Below are 21,619 nucleotides of genomic sequence, written 5' to 3' on the forward strand. Positions count from 1 at the left end.
CCAGCATCTGTTGTTTCTAGATTTTTTAATGATCGCCATTCTAACTGGTATGCGATGGTATCTCAATGTGGTTTTGATTTGCATTTCTCTAATGACCAGTGATTATGAGCACTTTTTCATGATTGTTGGCTATGAAAATGTCTTCTTTTGAAAAGTATCTGTTTATATCCTTCGCCCACTTTTTGATGGACCATTTTTATCTTACAAAAGTCAAAGTTAATACTGGTTAAACAACACGTTGTCCTTTCCTGAAGAGCACCATTCAGTTAAATGTTTCTGTGAGTTTGGCTACTTTAGATACTTGATGTAAGTGTAATCAAATGGTGTCTCTTCCTTTTTGAATATCTTTTTTTTTTTTTTTTTTTTTTTTGAGACGGGGTTTTGCTCTTGTTGCCCAGGCTGGAGTGCAATGGCATGATCTCAGCTCACCACAACCTCCGCCTCCTGGGTTCAGGCAATTCTCCTGCCTCAGCCTCCTGAGTAGCTGGGATTACAGGCATGTGCCACCATGCCCAGCTAATTTTTTTTGTGTGTGTGTATTTAGTAGAGGCAGAGTTTCACCATGTTGTCTAGGATGGTCTCGATCTCTTGACCTCGTGATCCATCTGCCTCGGCCTCCCAAAGTGCTGGTATTACAGGCATGAGCCACCACACCCAGCCCCTTTTTGACTATCTTATTTCACCTAACATAATTGTTCTCAAGGTTTGTCCTTATTATACAACCTGTCAAAGTGTGTCTTATTAATTTTTTGAGGGGGGACGGAATCTTGCTCTTTTCACCAGGCTAGAGTGCAGTGGTGCGATCTTGGCTCACTGCAACCTCCGTCTCCCAGATTCAAGCGATTCCCCTGTCTCAGCCTCCTGAGTAGCTGGGACTACAGGCATGTGCCACTACACTCGGCTACTTTTTTGTTCAATTTTAGTAGAGACGGGGTTTCACCATGGCCAGGATGATCCTGACCTCCTGATCCACCTGCCTTGGCCTCCCAAAATGCTGGGATTACAGGTGTGAGCCACTGTGCCTGGCAAAATGTCTCTTATTTTTAAGGCTCAGTAATGTTCTGTTGTATATGTGTGCCACATTTGTGTAATCTGTTCATCCATAAAGGGACATTTTGATTGCTTCCAGGTATTGTCTTTTGTGAGTAATGCTGCAGGGTGCATGGGTTTGCAAATATCTATTCCATGTTCTGTTTTGAATATGTTTGGAAGATTTTGGATATATGGATGTAGTGCCATGTGTATGTTCTTGCTTTTTGTTGCCTCACTCTTTGATATTATATCTAAAAATTCATTGCCAAGACCAGTTTTCATAACCAAGCTTTCCCCTTATGTGTTCTTCTAGGAGTTTTACATTTATAGGTTTATGTTTAAGTTTTAGTTTGCTTTTTTAATTGATACAATGTTAATTATACATATTTATGGGGTCCAATTATATATATATGTGTGTGTTTTATAATGATCACAACAGGGTGTTTATTGTATTACCTCAGCTATTTGGTAATTCTTTGTGATGAGAGCATTCATTCAAAAGTCTCTCTTCTGTTGTATTTTAATCTTTATTGTTTGTAAAGACAAAATCTCACTCTGTCACCCAGACTGAAGTGCAGTGGCACAATTGTAGTTCACTGTAACTTCAAACTCCTGGGCTCAAGTGATCCTCCTGCCTCAGCGCCCCAAGTAGCTGGGACTATAGGCATGTGCCACCATGCCTGGCTAATGTTTAAAAATTTTTGCAGAGGTGGGGTCTCACTATGTTGCTCAGGCTGGCCTTTAACTCCTGACCTCAAGTGGTCCTCCTGCTTCAACTTCTCAAAGTGCAGAGATTACAGGCATGTAACACTGTGACTGGCCTCTTCTAGCTGTTTTGTAATATACAATACCCTCCTATTAGCTATTGTTATCCTATTCTGTTATAGAACACTAGAACTTATTTCTCCTATGTAGTTGTAACTTTATACCTTTTAGTCAACCTCTTTCTATTCCTTTCCCTTCAGTCTCTGGTAACCATTGTTATACTCTCTACTTACATAAACTTTTTTTTTTTTCATTACACAGAGTCTAGCTCTGTCTCCCAGGCTGGAGTGCAGTGGTGTGGTCTCAGCTCACTGCAACCTCTACCTCCTGGGTTCAAGCTATTCTCCTGCCTCAGCCTCCTGAGTAGCTGGGATTACAGGCACACAGTACCATGCCCAGCTAATTTTTTGTGTTTTTAGTAAAGATGGGGTTTCACCATGTTAGCCAGGCTGGTCTTGAACTCTTGACTTAAAATGATCTATCCGCCTTGGCTTCCCAAAGTGCTAGGATTAGAGACATGAGCCACTGCACCCTGCCCTTTTTTTCTTTCTTTTTGTTTTTTAGGTTACTCGTTTGAGTAAGATCAAGAAGGGCTTATCTTTCTGTATATGGCCCATTCACTTAACATGATATATCAAGGTTTATCCATATTACTGCAAAGGACAGGATTTTATTTTTTAATGGCTGAATAGTATTTAATTGTGCTTGAATACCACATTTTCTTTATCTGTTTATCTCTTGCCATACATTTGGATTGATTTCATATCTTGGCTATTATAAAGGGTGCTGCAGTAGACATGGGAATGCAGCTATGTTTTTGATACATTGATTTCTTTTCTTTTGGGTATATACTCAATAGTGGAATTGCTAAATCATATGGCAGCTGCATTTTAAATTTTTTGGGAACCTCCACTCCATATTCTTCTATAGTGGCCATACTACTTTACAATCCCATCAACAGTATACACATGTTCCCTTTTCTTCACATTCTCACGAGTACTTGTTTTAGTTATATTTTCTGTCTTTTTGATTATAGTCATTTTAACTAGAGTGTGGTAGTATCTCATTGTGGTTTACATTTGCATTTATTTGATGATTAGTGATGTTGATCATCTTTTTATGTACCTGTGGGCCATTTGTAAGTCTTCTCTCTGCTAATGTCTATAAAGGTCTTTGGCACATTTTAAAATATTTTGAGATTTCAGATTTCTTATATACTCGATATTAACCTCTTATCATATGTATAGTTTGTGAATATTTTCTCCCATTGTCTAAGTTGTCTCTTCATTCTCTTATTTCACTTGATATGCAGAAGTGTTTTAGTTTCATGTAATCTCATTTGCCAATTTTTTTTAGGTTGCCTTTGCTTTGAAGTCTTTCCAAGTTCAATGTTGTATTTGCCCTGTTTTCATCTAACAGTTTCATAGTTTAGGGCATTATATTTAAGTCTTTAATCCATTTTGAATTGATTTTTATATATGATGAGGGTTAGGGATCTAGTCTTATTCTTCTGCATATGGATATTCAATTTTTCCTGCACCATTTATTAAGGAGACTCTCTTTTCCTCAAAGGGTGTTCTTGGCATCTTTGTTGAAAATAAGTCAACTTTAGGTACATGAGTTTATTTATGTACTCATTGGGCATATTGGTCTATGTGTTTGTTTTAATGCCAGTACAATGCTGTTTGGGATACTGTAGCTTTGTAGCAAATTTTGAAGTCAGATAGTGTGATGCCTTCAGCCTTGTTCCTTGTGCTCAGGATTGCTTTGGCTATTCAGGGTATTTTGTGGTTCCATGTACATTAAGCTTTTATTTTTTCTGTTTCTGTGAAAAATGCCATTGGTATTCTGATAGAATTTGCATTAAATCTATAGGTCACTTTGGGCAGCATGCCCATTTTAATAATATTCTTCCAATATATAAACACAATATATTTTCATTATTCACATGTATTTCATTTTTTAATTCATGTTTTATGATTTTCAGTGTAGAGATCATTTACCTTTTTATTTAAGTTTATTGCTGGGTATCTTAATTTTTTGTAATTATTTGTATAAACAGAAAAAGTATTTGACAACATTTAATATTCTCTATAGTGAAACCTCTAAGCAAATTATGTATAGAAGGCATGTATCTCAAAACAGTAAAGACATATATGACAAGGCAGTGTTAACATACCAAACACAGAAAAGTTGAAAGCATTATCTGTGAGATCTGGAACATGAAAAGGATATTCAGTTTCACCACTCCTACTCAACATAATACTGGAAGTCCTAGTCAAAGCAATTAGTCAAGAGAAAGAAATAAAAGACATCCAAATTGGAATGGAAAAAGTGAAATCATCCTTGTTTACAGACAAAATGACCTTGTATATTTAAAAAACATAGACATGACACCAAAAAGCTGTTAGAATTAATAAATGAATTCTGTAAAGTTGCAGGATATAAAATCAATATAGAGATATCAGTAGCATCTCTGTGTGCTGATAGAAAACCATCTGAAAAAGAAAATAAAAAATGCAAGTTATTGTAGCTACAAAAATAAGTCAGTCCATTTTAGTTCATGTTTGTAAATGTGGAAGGTAAGGTCCACTTAATTTTTTCCATTGTGGATTTCCGATATTTCCAGCTCTGTTTGCTGAAGAGGCTGTTGTTTCCTCATTGTGAATTATTGGAACCCTTCTTGGAAATATGTTTGCTATATACATGAGGGTTTCTGGACTCTCCAATCTGTTTCATCTTTTATTTATCTTTATGTCAGTAGCATACTGTTTTGAGTACAATAGTATTGTAGTATGTTTTGAAATCAGAAAGTATGATGCCTCTTTGTTTTTCTTTCCCAAGATTTTTTATCCATCTGTGGTTTCTTGAGATTCCATAGACATTTTAGACTATTTTAATACTTATGCAAAAAGTTCCATTAATATTTTGATGGAGAGTACATTGAATCTGTAGTTTACTTTCAGTAGTATTGACATCTTAACAATATTGTCTTCAAACTCTTGAAAAAGGGTGTGTTTGAGAGTTTATTTAATTTCCACATATTCGTGGGCTTGCCATTTTTCTTTCTGTTCTTAACTTCTAGTTTTATTCTGCTGTAGCAAGAAGTAATGCTTTGTGTGATTTTCATCTGCTTAAATTCAGTAAGACATTTTTTACAGCTTAACAGGCTGTCTGTGATAATGTTTCATGTATGGTTAAAGGTATTGTGTATTCTGCTGTTGAATGGTCAGTTCTGTATATGACTGTTAGGTCTGGTCTATAGTGTTGTTCAAGTCCTCTCTTTCCTTATTGATCTGCTGTCTCTTTCATTCATCCCATTAGTGAAAGTGGAGTATGGAAGTCTCCTACTACTATTGTACTGCTGGCTATTTATTGCTTCAATTCTGTAAAAGTTTGCTGGTTGCTGCATATATTTGGGAGCTGTGATGTTAGGTACATATATGTTAATATTTGTTATAGCTTCCTGGAAAATGAACCCTTTTATAATTATATAATGCCGGTTCTTGTCTCTTCTGACATGTTTTGATAAAACATGTATTTTAACTAATATGACAGTATTTTACTTTGCACACTATTTTCTTTCCATTTTTTCATGTTAAGCTTATGTGTGTTCTTTGATCTAAAGTTGATCTTCTGTAGAAAGCATGGAGTTGGATCTTGTTTGTTGAATTTATTCTGCCAAATTATATCTTTTGAATTCATTAATTTATACATAAAGTAATTACTGAAAGGGAATGACTCACTGTTGCATTTTGTTCACGTTTTTGTTTTAGGTCTTGTATCTATTTTGGTCCTGTTTTCCTCTCTTTCTATCTTCCTTAGTGTTCTGTTGATTTTTGTAGTGACATGTTTTACTTCCTTTCCCACTTCTCTCTGTGTATCTGTTATAGGTATTTGCTTTGTGGTTACTATAGATATTATGTAAAACATAATATCTATAGTTATAGATATTATTAAATATCTAGATTAAATATATAGATGTTATTAAAGTTATAACAATCTACCTCAAGCTGGTAACCTTAATTGCATACAAAAATCTTGCCTCTTTATGAACCATCCATTGTATTTTATTGATATCACAGATTCCATCACTTTATATTATAAATCCATTAGCACAGATTTATGGTTATTTTTAAGTGTTTGACTTCTCAAATCTATAGCAGAATTAAAAGTATTCTGTGCACCGTCATTATAATACAGAATATTTCACTTGTTTATATAATTACTGTTACCAGAAAATTTTTTATTTTTATATAATTTGTGTCGCTATTTACCATCATTTTATTTTTCAATGTGAAGAACTACCTCTACTTAGCACTTCTCTTAGAACAGATCTGGTGGATATGAATTCATTTGGCTTTTGTTGATATTGAGTATTCTTTATTTCCAAATTTTTTTTTTTTTTTTTTTGAGATGGAGTTTCACTCGTTACCCAGGCTGGAGTGCAATGGCGTGATCTTGGCTCACCACAACCTCCACCTCCTGGGTTCAGGCAATTCTCCTGCCTCAGCCTCCTGAGTAGCTGGGATTACAGGCATGTGCCACCATGCCCAGCTAATTTTTTTTTGTATTAGTAGAGATGGGGTTTCACCATGTTGACCAGGATGATCTCGATCTCTTGACCTCATGATCCACCTGCCTCGGCCTCCCAAAGTGCTGAGATTACAGGCTTGAGCCACTGTACCCGGCCTATTTCCAAATTTTTAAAGGATAGTTTTGGCAGATAACGTTTTCTTGATTGGTAGTTGTCATTATTTAGCACTTTGAATATATCATTCTTCAACTTTCTGACCTGAGAGATTTTTTGCTGAGACATCTGCTGGTCATCCTATAGGAGTGGGCCGTGTATATGCCAAGTCACTGTTTTTTATCTGGCTTCTGATTCTCTTTGTAACTTTTCAATCTCTGATTATAATGTGTCTTGTTGTGGGTCTCTGTGTTGCTACTAGTTAGAGTTGGTAGAGTTTCATTACATTTTAGGCCATTTTATCCCTCAAATTTAGAAAATTCTCAGCCATCATTTCTTCAAATAAATTTTCTACTCTTTTCTCTCTCTTTGCATTCTAGAATTCCCATTATGAGTATATTGGCCTAGGTGACAGTACCCCATTAGTCCCTTAGGCACTCTTGTTTTCATTTATTTTATTTCCTTTTTGCTGTCCTGACCATACGCTCTCAAATAACCTGTTATTGCGCTTGTTGGTTTTTTTCCCCGCTAAATCAAGTTTGCTGTTGAACCCTCTAGTGAATCCTTAAATTCAGTTATTTTTCAGTTCCACACTTTGTGTTTTTATAGTTTTAATCTCTGTTGATAAGCTCATTTTCTTCATGCATTTTTGTCTTCTTTTGTTTGTTTGTCTGTGTTCCCCTTTAACTGATTGAGCATCTTTAAAATAGACATTTTTCTAGGCACAGAGGCATGTGCATGTTATCCCAGCTACTTTGGAGGATAAGGCAGGAAGGTCACTTGAGGTCAGCCTGGGCAATATTACAAGACCTTGTGTCTAAGATTTTTTAAAAAGTTAGTTGTTGTGGCATGTGCCTATAGTCCCTGTGACTCAGGAGGGTGTGTCAGGAGGATTGCTTGACCCCAGGAATTTGAGGATAGGGTACATTGAACTATGATTTTACAAGTGTACTCCAGTCTGAGTGACAGAGTAAGACCCCACTTTTTCTTTTTTTTAAATATAATTTTGACTTTTATTTCAGATTTAAGTTGTACGTGTGCTGGTTCATTACATGGGTATATCACATGACACTGGTTTGGGGTATGAATAATCCCATCACCCAGATAATGAGCATAGTGCCCAGTAGGTAGTTTTTCAGCCCTTGCCTCCTTCCTTTACTCACCCTCTATAAGTCCCCATTGTCTCTTTTACCCATCTTTATGTCCATATGTACCCAATGTTTAGTTCCCACTTATAAGAAAATGGTCTTTGGTTTTCTATTTCTTTGTTAATTTACATAGGATAATAGCTGCATCCATGTTGCTGCAAAGGACATGATTTTATTCTTTTTTTAATGGCTGCATAGTATTCCATGGTGCCTATGTAGCACATTTTCTTTAACCAATCCACCATTGATGGACACCTAGGCTGATTCCATCTTTTTGCTGTTGTGAATAGTACTATGATGAACATATGAGTGCATGTGACTTTTTGGTAGAACAATTCATTTTCCTTTGTGTACACACTGAGTAATAGGGATGCTGGGTCAAATAATAGTTCTAAGTTCTTTCAGAAATCTCCAAACTGTTTTCCACAGTGACTGAGCTCATTTAATCACATTCCCATCAGCAGTGTGTGTATTCTCTTTACTGTACAGCACTTGCCAGCATCTGTTTTTTGACTTTTCAATAATCACTATTCTGAGTGGTGTAGATGGTATCTCAGGGTCATTTTGATTTGCATTATTCTGATGAGTAGTGATGTGTAACATTTTTTCATATGCATGTTGCTTGCTTGTATGTCTTCTTCTGAGAAGTGTCTGCTCTTGCCCTTTGCCCAGTTTTTAATGGGAATTTTTTTTTTTTTGTCTTAAATTTCATATGGATTCTGGAATTAGGCCTTTGTCAGGAACATAGTTTGTGAATATCTTCTGTTCTAGAATGGTATTTGCCAGGTTTTCTTCTAGTATTTTTGTTGTTTGAGGTTCTGAAATTAAATCTTTTATGATCTTGAGTTAATTTTTATATACGGTGAAAGGTAGGAGTCTATGTTCATTCTTCTGTGTATGGTTAGTCAGTCATCCCAGAACCATTTATTATATAGGGAGTCCTTTCACTATTGCTTATTTTTGTTGACTTTGTGGAAGATTGGATGATTTTAAGTGTGTGCCTCTATTTATATCTGGGTACTCTATTCTGTTCCATTGGTCTTTGTGTCTTTTTTTTTTTTCAATTAAATTTTTGTTTTTCTTTATTTCCTTTAGCAAAAAAAGGGTGGATACATTTGCAGAGCATGCAGGGTTGTTACATAGGTATATGTGTGCTATGGTGGTTTTGTGCACCTATTGACCCATCCTATATGTTCCCTCCCCTTGTCCCCCAACAGGCCCTGGTGTGTGTTGCTTTCCTCTCTGTGCCCATGTGTTCTCATTTGTTCAACTCCCACTTATAAGCGAGAACATGTAGTGTTTTGGTTTTCTCTCCCTGTGTTAGTTTGCTTAGGATGATGGCTTCCAGCTTCATCCATGTCCCTGCAAAAGACATGATCTTATTCTTTTTTATGACTGCATAATATTCCATGGTATATATGTAGCACATTTTCTTTATCCAGCCTATCATTGATGGGTATTTGGGTTGGTTCCATGTCTTTGCTGTTGTAAATAGTGCTGCAGTAAACATACGTGTGCATGCGTATTTATAGTAAAATTATTTATATTCCTTTGGGTATACACTCAGTAATGGGATTTCTGGGTAAAATTGTACTTCTGGTTCTCTATCCTTGAGGAATCACCGCACTGTCTTTCACAGTGGTTGAACTTATTTACATTCCCACCAACAATGTAAAAACGTTCTAATTTCTCCATAGCCTCACCAGCATCTATTATTTCTTGACTTTTTAATGATTGCCATTCTGACTGGCATGAGATGGTGTCTCCTTATGGTTTTGATTTGCATTTATCTGATGATCGGTGATGTTGAGATTTTTTTCATACTTTTGTTGGCTGCATAAATGCCTTCTTTTAAGAAGTGTCTGCTCATATCCTTTGCCCACTTTTTGATGGGGATTTTTTTTTTGTAAATTTTGTAAATTTGTCTTGTAAATTCTGTATATTAAACCTTTGTCAGATGGGTAGATTGTAAACATTTTCTCCCAATTTGTAGATTGCCTATTCACTCTGATAATAGTTTCTTTTGCTGTGAAGAAGTCCTTTAGTTTAATTAGATCCCATTTGTCAATTTTGGTTTTTGTTGCAATTGCTTTTGGTGTTTTCATCATAAAGTCTTTGCCCATGCCTATGTCCTCAATAGTATTGCCTAGATTTTCTTCTAGGGTTTTTATGGTTTTGGGTTTTACATTAAGTCGTTAATCCATCTTGAGTTAATTTTTGTATAAAGTGTAAGGAAGGGGTCCAGTTTCTGTTTTCTGCATATGGCTAGCCAGTTTTCCCAGCACCATTTATTAAATAGGGAATCCTTTCCCCATTGTTTGTTTTTGTCAGATTTGTGGAAAATCAGATGGTTGTAGATGTGTGGTGTTATTTCTGAGGTTTCTGTTCTGTTCCATCGGTCTATATATCTGTTTTAGTACCAGTACTATGCTGTTTTGGTTACTGTAGCCTTGTAGTATAGTTTGAAGTCTGGCAGTGTGATGCCTCCAGCTTTGTTCTTTTTGCTTAGGATTGTCTTGGTAATATGAGGTTTTCTTTGATTCCATGTGAAATTTTAGTTTTTTCTACTTATGTGAAGAATGTCAATGGTAGTTTAATGGGAATAGCATTTAATCTATAAATTACTTTGGGCAGTATGGCCATTTTCACGATGTTGATTCTTCCTATCCATGAGGATGGAATATTTTTGCATTTGCTTGTGTCCTCTCTTATTTCCTTGAGCAGTGGTTTGTAGTTCTCCTTGAATAGGTCCTTCACATCCCTTGTTAGCCATATTCCTAGGTATTTTATTCCCTTTGTGGCAATTGTGAATGGGAGTTCATTCATGATTTGACTCTCTGCTTGTCTGTTGGTGGTGTAAAGGAAAGCTTGTGATTTTTGCACACTAATTTTGTATCCTGAGGCTCTTCTGAAGTTGCTTATCAGTTTGAGTTTTTGGGCTGAGATGACTGGGTTTTCTAAATATAAAATTATGTCATCTGCAAACAGAGACAATTTGACTTCCTCTCTTCCTATTTGAATACCCATTATTTCTTTCTCTTGCCTAATTGCCCCAGAACTTCCAATACTATGTTGAATAGGAGTGGTGAGAGAAGGCATCCTTGTCCTGTACCGGTTTTCAAAGGGAATACTTCCAGGTTTTGCTCATTCAATATGATATTTGCTATGTTTTTGTCACAAATAGCTCTTATTGTTTGAGATATGTTCCATCAGTACCTAGTTTATTGAGAGTTTTTAACATGAAGGGATATTGAATTTTATCAAAGACCTTTTCTATATCTATTGAGATAATCATGTGTTTTTTGTCTTTGGTTCTGTTTATGTAATGGATTACAATTTGTTGATTGTGTATGTTGAACCAGACTCACATCCCAGGAATGAAGCTGATTTGATCATGGTGGATAAATTTTCTGATGTGCTACTGCAGTCAATTTGCCAGTATTTTATGTTCATGAGGGATATTAGTCTGAAGTTTTGGGTTTTTTTGTTTTCTCTCTTCCTCATTTTGGTCTCAGGATGATGCTGGCTTTATAAAATGAGTTAGAGAAGAGTCCTTCCTTTTCAATTGTTTGGAATAGTTTCGGAAGGAATGGTACCAGCTCCTTATTCTACTTCTGGTAAAATTCGGCTATGAATCCATTTGGTCCTGGGCTTGTTTTAGTTGGTAGGCTATTAACTACTGCATCAATTTCAGAAATTGTTACTGGTCTATTTAGGGATTTGACTTCTTCCTGGTTTAGTCTTGGGAGGGTGTATGTGTCCAGGAATTTATCTATTTCTTCTGGATTTTCTAGTTTTATTTGGGTAGAGATGCTTATAGTATTCTCTGGAAATAGTTTGTATTTCTGTGGGGTCAGTGATGATATCCACTTTACCATTTGTATTTTTGTGGAGTTAGTGGTGATATCCCCTTTATCATTTTTGATTGTGTTTATTTGATTCTTCTCTTTTTTCTTCTTTACTAGTCTAGCTAGCAGTTAAATCTATTTTGTTAACTTTTTTGAAAAACCAGCTCCTGGATTCATTTATTTTTTGGAGAGATTTTCATGTCTCTATATCCTTCAAGTCTGCTCTGATCTTGGTTATTTCTTGTCTTCTGCTAGCTTTTGGATTAGTTTGCTCTTCCCTGTCTAGCTCTTTTAATTGTAATGTTAGGATGTTGATTTAAGATCTTTCTAGCTTTCTTATGTGGGCATTTTAGTGCTACAAATTTCCCTCTTAATACCACTTTAACTGTGTCTCAGAGATTTTGGTTTGTTGTCTCTTTGTTCTCATTGGATTTCTGCCTTAATTTCTGTATTTACCCAGGAGTCATTCAGGAGCAGACTTCAATTTCCATGTAATTGCATGGTTTTGAGTGAATTTCTTAATCCTGAGTTCTAATTTGATTGCACTGTGGTCTGAGAGACTGTTGGTTATGATTTCAGTTCTTTTGCATTTGCTGAAGAGTGTTATACTTCTAATTATGTGGTCGATTTTAGAATAAATGCCATATGGCACTGAGAAGAATGTATGTTCTGTTGGAGTGGAGAGTTCTGTAGATGTCTATTAGGTCCACTTCATCCAGAGCTGAGTTCAAGTACCAAATATCCTTGTTAATTTTCTGTCCCATTGACCAGTCTAATATTGACAGTGGAGTGTTAAAGTCTCCCACTGTTATTGTGTAGGAGTCTAAATCTCTTTGTAAGTCTCTAAGAACTTTTTTAATGAATCTGGGTGCTCCTGTATTGGGTGTATATATATTTAGAATAGTTAACTTTTCTTGTTGAATTGTTCCCTTTACCATTATATAATGCTCTTCTTTGCCTTTTTTGATATTTGTTGGTTTAAAGTCTATTTTGTCAGAGACTAGGATTGTGACCCTGGCTTTTTGTTGTTGTTGTTGTTGTTGCTTTTCATTTGCTTGGTAAATTTTCCTCCATTCCTTTATTTTGAGTCTATATGTATGTGTCTTTGCACATGAGATGGGCCTCCTGAATACAGCATACCAATGGGTTTTGACTCTTTATCCAATTTGCCAGTCTGTGTCTTTTAATTGAGACATTTAGCCCATTTATGTGTAAGGTAAGTATTGTTATGTGTGCATTTGATCCTGTCGTTATGATGCCATTTGGCTGTTTTGTGCACTAGTTGATGCAGTTTCTTCATAGTGTCACTGGTCTTTATATTTTGGTATGTTTTTCCAGTGACTGGTACCAGTTTTTCCTTTCCACATTTAGTGCTTCTTTTAGGAGCTTTTGCAAGGCAGTCCCGGTGGTAACAAAATCCCTCAGCATTTGCTTGTCTGGAAAGGATTGTATTTCTCCTTTGCTTATGAAGCTTAGTTTGACCAGATATGAAATTCTGGGTTTAAAATTCTTTTCTTTAATAATGTTGAATATTGGCCCCCAATCTCTTCTGGCTGTAGAGTTTCTGCTGAGAGGTCTACCGTTAGTCTGATAGACTTCCCATTTTAGGTGACCTGGCCTTTCTCTCTGGCTGCCCTTAACATTTGTTTCCTTCATTTCGACCTTGGAGAATCTGGTGATTGTGTGTCTTGGGGCTGATGTTCTTATGGTGTATCTTAGCGGGGGTCTCTATATTTCTTGAATTTGCATGTTGGCCTGACTTCTAGGTTAGGGAAGTTCTCCTGGATAATATCCTAAAATGTGTTTTCCAGCTTGTTTCCATTCTCCCCATCTCCTTTAGGTAATCCAGTCAATTGTAAGTTTAGTCTTTTTGTGAAGTCACATCTTTCTTGGAGGCTTTGTTCATTCCTTTTTATTCTTTTTTTCTCTAGTCTTGTCTGCATGCCTTATTTCAACAAGGTGGTCTTCAAATGCTGATATCCTTTCTTCTACTTGATTAGTTTGGCTATTGATACTTGTGTATGCTTCATGAAGTTCTCATGCGTATTTTTGAGCTCCATTAGGTCATTTATCTTCCCCTCTAAGCTGTTTATTGTAGTTGGCAGTTCCTCTAGCCTTTTATCAAGGTTCTTAGCTTTTTTGCATTGGATTAGAACATGCTCCTTTATTGCAGCATAGTTTTTTATTACCCATCTTCTGAAGCCTACTTCTGTCAGTTCTTCTCCATCCAGTTCTGTGTCCTTGATGGAGAGTTGTTGCAATCATTTGGTGAAGTGGCACTCTGGCTTTTTGGGTTTTCAGCATTTTTGTTGTTGATGATTCTTTCTCATCTCTGTGTTTGTCTAGTTTTGATCTTTAAGGGTGCTGCCCCTTAAATGAAATTTTGTGGCATTGTTTTTGTTGTTGATGCTGCTGTTGTTGGTTTTTGTTTGTTTTTCTTTCAATGGTCAGATCCTACTTTTATAGGGCTGCTGCAGCTTGCTGGAGGTTTACTTCAAGCCCTATTCATCTGATTCACTCTCACACCTGGAGATGTCACTCAGAGAGGCTGGAGTACAGAAAAGATGGGTGCCTGCTCCTTCTACTGGGCTCGGGGGGCACCATCCTGATGCCAGTAAGATTGTTCCTGAATAGGGTATCTAACAACCCTGTTGGAGAGTCTCACCCAGTTGAGTGGCACATGGAACAGGACCTGTTTAACAAAACACTTTGTCCCTCGGTGAAAGGGGTGTGCTTCACTGAGGGGAAACCCACTTGTTTGGGCTGCTTGGATTCCTCAGAACTACCAGGAGGAAAAGCTAAGGCTGCTGGTCTGCAGAGACTGCTGTCACCCCTCTCTGTAGGGGCTCAGGTCCAGGGAGATCCAGGTTCTGTCCTTGAGCCTCTGGCTGGAGTTGCTGGAGTTTCTGCAGAGAAGCCCCACCCAATGAGGAAGGATGGGTCAGGGTCAGGCCTGAAGAGGCACTCTGGCTGAAGTCTGCCACAACCAGTGTGTTGGGCTGTCGGGGCACATCTTGGGACGAAGCCATGCAGCGGTCCTGACTCCAGAAGGGGAAAATGCAGCCTGGAGCTATAGAGGTGGATGCTGCCCTTCCCTCACCCAGGGAGCTTAGCATGTTAGGCAGGTGTGAGTCCCAGTGCTGGCTGCTGCCCCTCCACCAAGGAGCTTAAATGGCTAGACAGCAGGCAGCTGCAGCTGTGGTTCTGGTCGCCCCTCCCTGCAGGTGCTCCATAGGCTTAAGCAGATTCTAGCTGAGAGGCTGTTGAGAATCTGTGCAGCCCGTGTTGGGATGCTAAGCCCCAGTGGCGTGAGTTTAAAAGTGGGATTTTCCAATCCATGGTTGCGCAGTTCTGTGGAAAAAGCATGGTTTCCCTGGCTGGTTAGCATGCTCAGTCACCACCTCCTTGGGTTGGTGGGAGGGGGCTCTCCTGCCCCGTGTGGCCCTCAGGTGGGCTGCCACACCACACTGTTATTACTTCTTCTCTGTGGATCATGCCACCCTCCTAGTCAATTCTGATGGGAGAACCTGGATAACTTGGTTGTTGGTGAAGGATTCACACACTTATTATGGTTCTTTTTGATGGGAGTCTCTGAACACTGCTGTTTCTAGTCAGCCATCTTGGCCCTACCCCTGTGTGTCTGTTTTGGTGCCAGTACCATGCTGTTTTGATGACTGTAGGCTTATAATATAGTTTGAAATTGGATAATGTGAAGCCTTTGGCTTTATTCTTTTTGTTTAGGATTGCTTTGGCTATTTGAACTCTTACTTAGTTCCATATAAATTGTAGAATAGTTGTTTTCTAATTCTGTGAAAAATGACATTGGTAGTTTGATAGGAATAGTATTGAATCTCTAGATTGCTTTGGGCAGTATGACTGTTTTAATGATGCTGATTCTTCTGTGAGCATGGAATGCTTTTCCAGTTGTTTGTGTTGTCTGTAATTTTTTTCAACAGTTTTATAGTTCCCCTTGTAGAGATCTTTAATTTCATTGGTTAGATCTATTCCTAGGTATTTGGTTTTTTCTTTGTGTGCATGGCTATTATAAATGGAAGTATGTTCTTGATTTGGCTCTCAGTTTGAATGTTATTGGTATTTAGAAATGCTACTGATCTTTGTTCTTTGATTTTGTATCTTGAAACTGTACTGGAGTTCCTTATCAGCTTTAGGAGCCCTTTTGGCACAGTCTTTCCAAGTGTAGCATCATATCAATAGAGATGATATTACTTTCTTTTTTTCCTCTTTGGATGCCCTTTATTTCATTCTCTTGGCTGATTTGTCTGGCTAGTACTTCCATTACTATATTGAATGAAGTGGTGAGAGTGGGCATTCTTGTCTTGTTCTTATTTTTAAGGGGAATGCCTCTAGCTTTTGCCTGGTCAGTATGTTGACTGTGGGTTTCTCATAGATAGCTCTGATTATTTCAATACTATTTCTATCAAACTACCAATGTCATTTTTCACAGAATTAGAAAAAAAAATATGGAACTAAGTAAGAGTCCAAATAGCCAAAGATAGCTCTCATTATTTGGAGGTCTTCAGTGGTTAGTTCATTGAGAGTTTTTTAAAAATCATAAAGGGATGTTAAGTTTTATCAAAAGCTTATCTCATATCTATTGAAATGGTGATTTATTTTGATTTATTTTTTATTTTTGTTTCTGGAGATATAGAATCCCACTCTATCCCCCAGGCTGGAGTGCTCACTGCAACCTCCACTTCCTGGGTTCAAGAGATTCTCATGTCTCAGCCTCTTGAGTACCTGTGACTACAGGCATATGCCACCAACACCCAGTTAATTTTTGTATTTTTAGTAGAGACAGGGTTTCACCATGTTGGCTAAGCTGGTCTCAAACTTCTGGCCTCAGGTGATCTGCCCACCTTGGCCTTCCAAAGTGCTGAGATTACAGGTGTGAGGCACTATGCCCAGCTTTTTAAATATTAATTCTATGTGGTGAATTGTATTTATTGATTTCCATATGTTAGTGCAGCCTTACTTTCCAGGAATAAAGCCTAGTTGATTGTAGTAAATTAACTTTGGGTGTGGTGCTGGATTTTGTTTGCTGTTATTTTGTTGAGGATTTTTGTGCCCATGTTCATCAGAGATGTTCTCCTGTAGTTTTCTTTGTTCATTGTGTCTTTGCCAGATTTTGGTAACAGAATGATGTTGGCCTCATAGAATGAGAGGAGAGGATTCCCTTTTCCTTATTTTTTGGAATTGTTTCAGTAGAATTGATACCAGCTCTTCCTTATACTTCTGGTATAATTCAGCTGTGAATCCATCTTGTCCAGGGCTTTTTTATGGTTGGTAGGTTTTTTATTACTGATTCAGTATCAGAACTTGATACTGGTTTGTTCAGGGTTTCAGTTTCTTCCTTATTCAATCTTTGGAGACTGTGTGTTTCTAGGAATTTATCTATTTCCTCTAGATTTTCTACATTATGTGCAAGTGAAAGATGTGTGTGTTCTGTGGTTGGTGGGTGGTGGAGTTCTGTAGATGTCTGTTAGGTCTAATTGGTCTATTCTGTTGATGCCTATTAAGTCTAGTTGGCCATGTGGAATTGATGTGCAAAATTTCTTTGTTAATTTTCAACCTCAATGATGTAATTAAGCCCATGGGGTGTTGAAGTACCCCACTGTTATTATGTCACTAATTTTTTTCTCAGGTCTAGAAGTACTTGTTTTATGAATATTGGTGCTCCAAAGTTTGGTGGATAGGTGTTTAGCATATTTAAGTATTCTTGTTAAATTGAACCCTTTATCAGTATGTAGTATATCCTTGTCATTTTGTATGGTTTTTGTCTTAATGTCCTCATTTTTTAGATAAGAGAGAATGCCAGGTGCACTTGCTGGTGTTATCCCAGCATATTGAGAGTCTGAAGCTGTAGGATTCCTTGGGACCAGGAATCCTTGACCAGCCTAGGTGACTTAGCAAGATCTTGTCTGTAAAATAGTTAAAAAAGTTATTCTGACATGATGATGCCCTCCTGTAGTCATAGCCACTTGGGGAAGTGAGGTGGGATGACTGCTTTAGGCCAGGAATTTAAGGTTCCAGTGAGCTATGATTGCACTCTGGCCTGGTGACAGTGCAAGACCTTGTCTGTAAGACAAAGATATTTTAAATTATTTTGTAATTTGTTAATAGATTTCTATTTCTCTAGCTTCACTTGAATATTAATATGTTAGTTAATAAATTTCTGCTTCTTTAGATTTACTTTCATTTTGGTCCTTTGATTGGGCCTTGTTTTTGGTTACTTTGATACCTTGTGATTTTGTTGGCATTTTGATCAATTAAGAGACAGCTACCTATTCCATCTTTTATGGAATGAATTTGTATATTGGAAAACCGATAACCCATTAGGCATTCTAGTCATTCTGGGAGATTCTTCAAACTGTTGTCAGGATGTGTCTTTTCTGGACTACGTGTGTGTATTTTCCTATTAAAAAGATTTGCATTTTTTCTCATAAGAGCCTTTAATCTCTCCCTTTGGTGAGTGTCTTTCTGTTGTTGTAACAAGCATTCATCTTTGTTCTCTGTTGACCTGGCATGTCATTTCAACTTTATCACCATTTTCTTCAGCATCACATATTAAAGGAAGCAATGACCAGTCTTTAGATAGCCCCAGAACAACCCAGAACTTTGGACATATGTTTCACTCCTTTTTATTTTTTTTCCCTGAGGGCAAAACAGAATGTGAAAAGTTTTTGTGTAACTGCATTGCGCCATGGTGCACAAATACAACAAACTTTCTTTCTTCTAAATGTGACCTTTCTTGACTTTGAGTTCACCTAGATGCTGCAAACTCAACTGGTTTTAGTCACTCTGTTGTATTTAAGTTAACATATCAATTGAGAAAACAAAGGGGCCTCAAGTTTTTGATTCAGCTATCATGGTGTTCTCAACTTGGTATAGTTTTGTATATTAGATTTATAAAGGATTTTCACCTAAATTTAGTTTTTGGAATTTTCAAAACTTTTGGTATCTTTCAGATGTGTTTTCTCATGATACTCAAGACTTCTTGAGAAAGAAGCACATAGAAGCATCATTACAACAAGTGATGTTAGATGGATATGGGAGCTGTGGCCTTCAGAATTTACACTTAAGGAAAGATTGTGAAGGTGATGGTAAGTGTGAAGGTCATAACGGCTGTTATAATGGACATACAAAATGTAGGACAATTGCCTATAACAAAAACATTGGTGTACAAGAGGTGAAAAACATGAAAAAACTCAATCTATGTCGGTTGTTTTTTCTGAACCATGTGTTTCTGTAACTAAATGTCAACATCAATTTTTGAAACATACCTTTCCTTTGAAAGGGAATATGGAAAATCTGAATAGTGACTTAGTCCATGTTTCAAATAATCATATGAATCAATTAAAATATAGAACCGGAGTAAATTTTCAGTCAAATATTTTTGAAAAGGAGAGATTTAAAAATGAAGAGGTGATTTCTAAATATGATCAATTTGATGGGTCCTTTGTTAAAAGTTTGTTTCACCAACAAGTAACACATTGTTCTGCCTGTGATCAATATAGAAAGGTCTTCATTCATTCATCATTGCTTAATCAACATCAGGGAATAGATAATTTGGGAAAACATCACACATATAATAAAACTTTGGGTCCAGTCCCAAGATGGCGGCCACCATGAAGAAGGCGGCTGCAGAAGATGTCAATGTTACTTTCGAAGATCAACAAAAGATAAACAAATTTGCATGGAATACGAGTAGAATCACAGAGCTGAAGGAAGAAATAGAAGTAAAAAAGAAACAACTCCAAAACTTAGAAGATGCTTGTGATGACATCATGCTTGCAGATGATGACTGCTTAATGATACCTTATCAAATTGGTGATGTTTTCATTAGCCATTCTCAAGAAGAAACACAAGAAATGTTAGAAGAAGCAAAGAAAAATTTGCAAGAAGAAATTGACGCCTTAGAATCCAGAGTGGAATCAATTCAGCGGGTGTTAGCAGATTTGAAAGTTCAGTTGTATGCAAAATTTGGGAGCAACATAAACCTTGAAGCCGATGAAAGTTAAACGTTTTATAATACTTTTTTTATTTGTTTAATAAACTTGAATATTGTTTAAAATGATAATTTCCCTTCTTCAAATGACATGGAAAGCAAAACTTTCTTTTTTTAAAATTTTCATTTATTTCATGGAAACTTGCCTATTTTCATGTCTTGCTTATTTATTTTATATTTTTAAAAGAAGACAGTATTCACCTATGTATTTTGCATAACGATTATATCAAGTCTAGGGGCTTTATGTCATGTTATTAAAATCAGTTAAGCAATAAAAAAAAAAAAAAAAAAAACTTTGACAGCCTTAAAACAGGACTCTACCATGAATAATTACCAGAATATTTGTACTGCAGAGAATAATCAGTACAATAAATCTGATACAACAGTAAGCCGAGGCATAAGCCCTAGAAGACATCAGAAAACTCATTTCTTACAGAACCATTACAAATGTGAAAAATGTGAGAAAGTCTTTAACCATAGTTCACACCTTACTCAACATCAAGGAATTCATACTGGAGAGAAACCCTACAAATGTAAAGAATGTGGCAAAGCCTTCAATTCTAGTTCATATTTTACAGGCATCAGCAAATTCACATTGGAGAAAAACTTTACAAATGTAAAGCATGTAGCAAATGTTTTATTCATTCTTCAAATCTTCTTGTGCATCAGAGAATTCATACTGGAGAGAAACCTTACAAATGTAAAGAATGTGGTAAATCATTTAAAGAGTCTTCAGCCCTTGCTCAACACAAGAGAATTCATACTGGAGAGAAACTCTACAAATGTAAAGAATGCAGCAAAGCCTTTAACTGTAGGTCATATCTAACTAAACATCAGAGAATTCATACAGGAGAAAAACTTTACACATGTAAATCATGTAGCAAATCTTTTTCCCATTTCTCAAGTCTTGTTGTCCACCAGAGAATTCATACTGGAGAAAAACCATATAAATGCAAGGAATGTGGCAAAGTCTTTAACTGCAGTTCATGCCTTACTCAACATCAAAGAATTCACACTGGAGAGAAACCCTACATATGTAAAGAATGTGGTAAAGCCTTTAACCGTAGTTCATCACTTACTAAACATCAGAGAATTCATACTGGAGTAAAACTTTACAAATGTAACACATGTAGCAAATCTTTCTCTCGTTCCTGATATCTTGTCGTGCATTAGATAATTCATACTGTAATGAAACCATATATATGTAAGGATTGTGACATCTCCTTTAACCAGTCTTCAAACCTTAGATGACATCAGATGATTCATACTGGAGAGAAACCTGACAAATATGAAAAATGTGGCAAATTATTTAATCGATGCTCAACTCTTACTCGACATAAGAGAATTTATACTAGAGAATCTCTGTAGTTGTAATAAATGCAGAAAGAGTTTTATCTAAAATTGAGAACTTAAGAATCACCATAGAGTTTATAGGAAAACATACTTTACAGATTAAATTATGCAGTAAGTACATTATTTGTATTGAAAACATTTGAGATTTGTATAAAGCAAACAATAATTCAATTCTCAAATTAGTTGTTATACTTTTAATGTCTAGTGTTTATATAAAAATATATAGTCTACTTTTTCTGCATCAGAGGTGTGAGAGGTCCTTCTATGCTAGATGAACATCATTAACATCAATTTATTTTCATGGAAATTTAATGTCAAATGTAAAATGCATGAAGAAAATCTAAAGAAAGATGGTCTTTGTGTTTGAATTATAAAATAGTAATGTGTGTAAGCATAAGTATGTATTTAGGGCATTATTAAGTGGAATATCCTGAAATTATTTATTACATCAGTTGTTCCTTAAGTAGAAAAAAACTGATCAGTTATTTAAAATACTGACATACCTCTGTAGTACAATATAGTAGTAATTTTGAATATTATTTGACATGTTAAAAATAAAAACGTCTTCACAGATATCAGAGAAAAGTGAAAACTCATATCTGAAAGATCATAAATATACTTAATATAAGTTTTTCAGAGGACTTAAACTTCCAATAATTTTGATAATATTCTCATAGTAACTATATTGTATTCTTTCTGTTACTATATTAGTAACAGAACCTCATCTCTCTACTAAAATTACAAAAAGTAGCTGGGC

The 21,619-nt window shown here is 36.3% G+C and overlaps 2 protein-coding genes across 2 annotated transcripts in view; both read left to right on the forward strand.

Annotated features, from left to right (window-relative positions):
- Positions 1 to 21,619, forward strand: part of LOC135269116 (KRAB domain-containing protein 5-like) — a 38,751-nt gene that overhangs the window by 14,113 nt on the left and 3,019 nt on the right. The window contains exon 3 of the mRNA XM_064362900.1: positions 18,470 to 18,604. Within this exon, the coding sequence (XP_064218970.1) occupies positions 18,470 to 18,604 (135 nt within the window). The remainder of the gene's footprint in view (positions 1 to 18,469; positions 18,605 to 21,619) is intronic.
- Positions 19,118 to 19,783, forward strand: LOC135269115 (prefoldin subunit 4-like). The gene has a single exon (XM_064362899.1). The coding sequence runs from the start codon at positions 19,118 to 19,120 to the stop codon at positions 19,520 to 19,522; it is 405 nt and encodes a 134-aa protein (XP_064218969.1). The 3' UTR covers positions 19,523 to 19,783.

This window comes from Aotus nancymaae, unplaced genomic scaffold (assembly GCF_030222135.1).
Source record: "Aotus nancymaae isolate 86718 unplaced genomic scaffold, 86718_ANA_hifiasm-v0.15.2.pri h1tg000049l, whole genome shotgun sequence".
Taxonomy (NCBI): Eukaryota; Metazoa; Chordata; class Mammalia; order Primates; family Aotidae; genus Aotus; species Aotus nancymaae.

Bases quoted from the DNA above. Each gene is read 5' to 3' on its own strand.
- LOC135269115 (XM_064362899.1), top strand. From the start codon at position 19,118: ATGGCGGCCACCATGAAGAAGGCGGCTGCAGAAGATGTCAATGTTACT.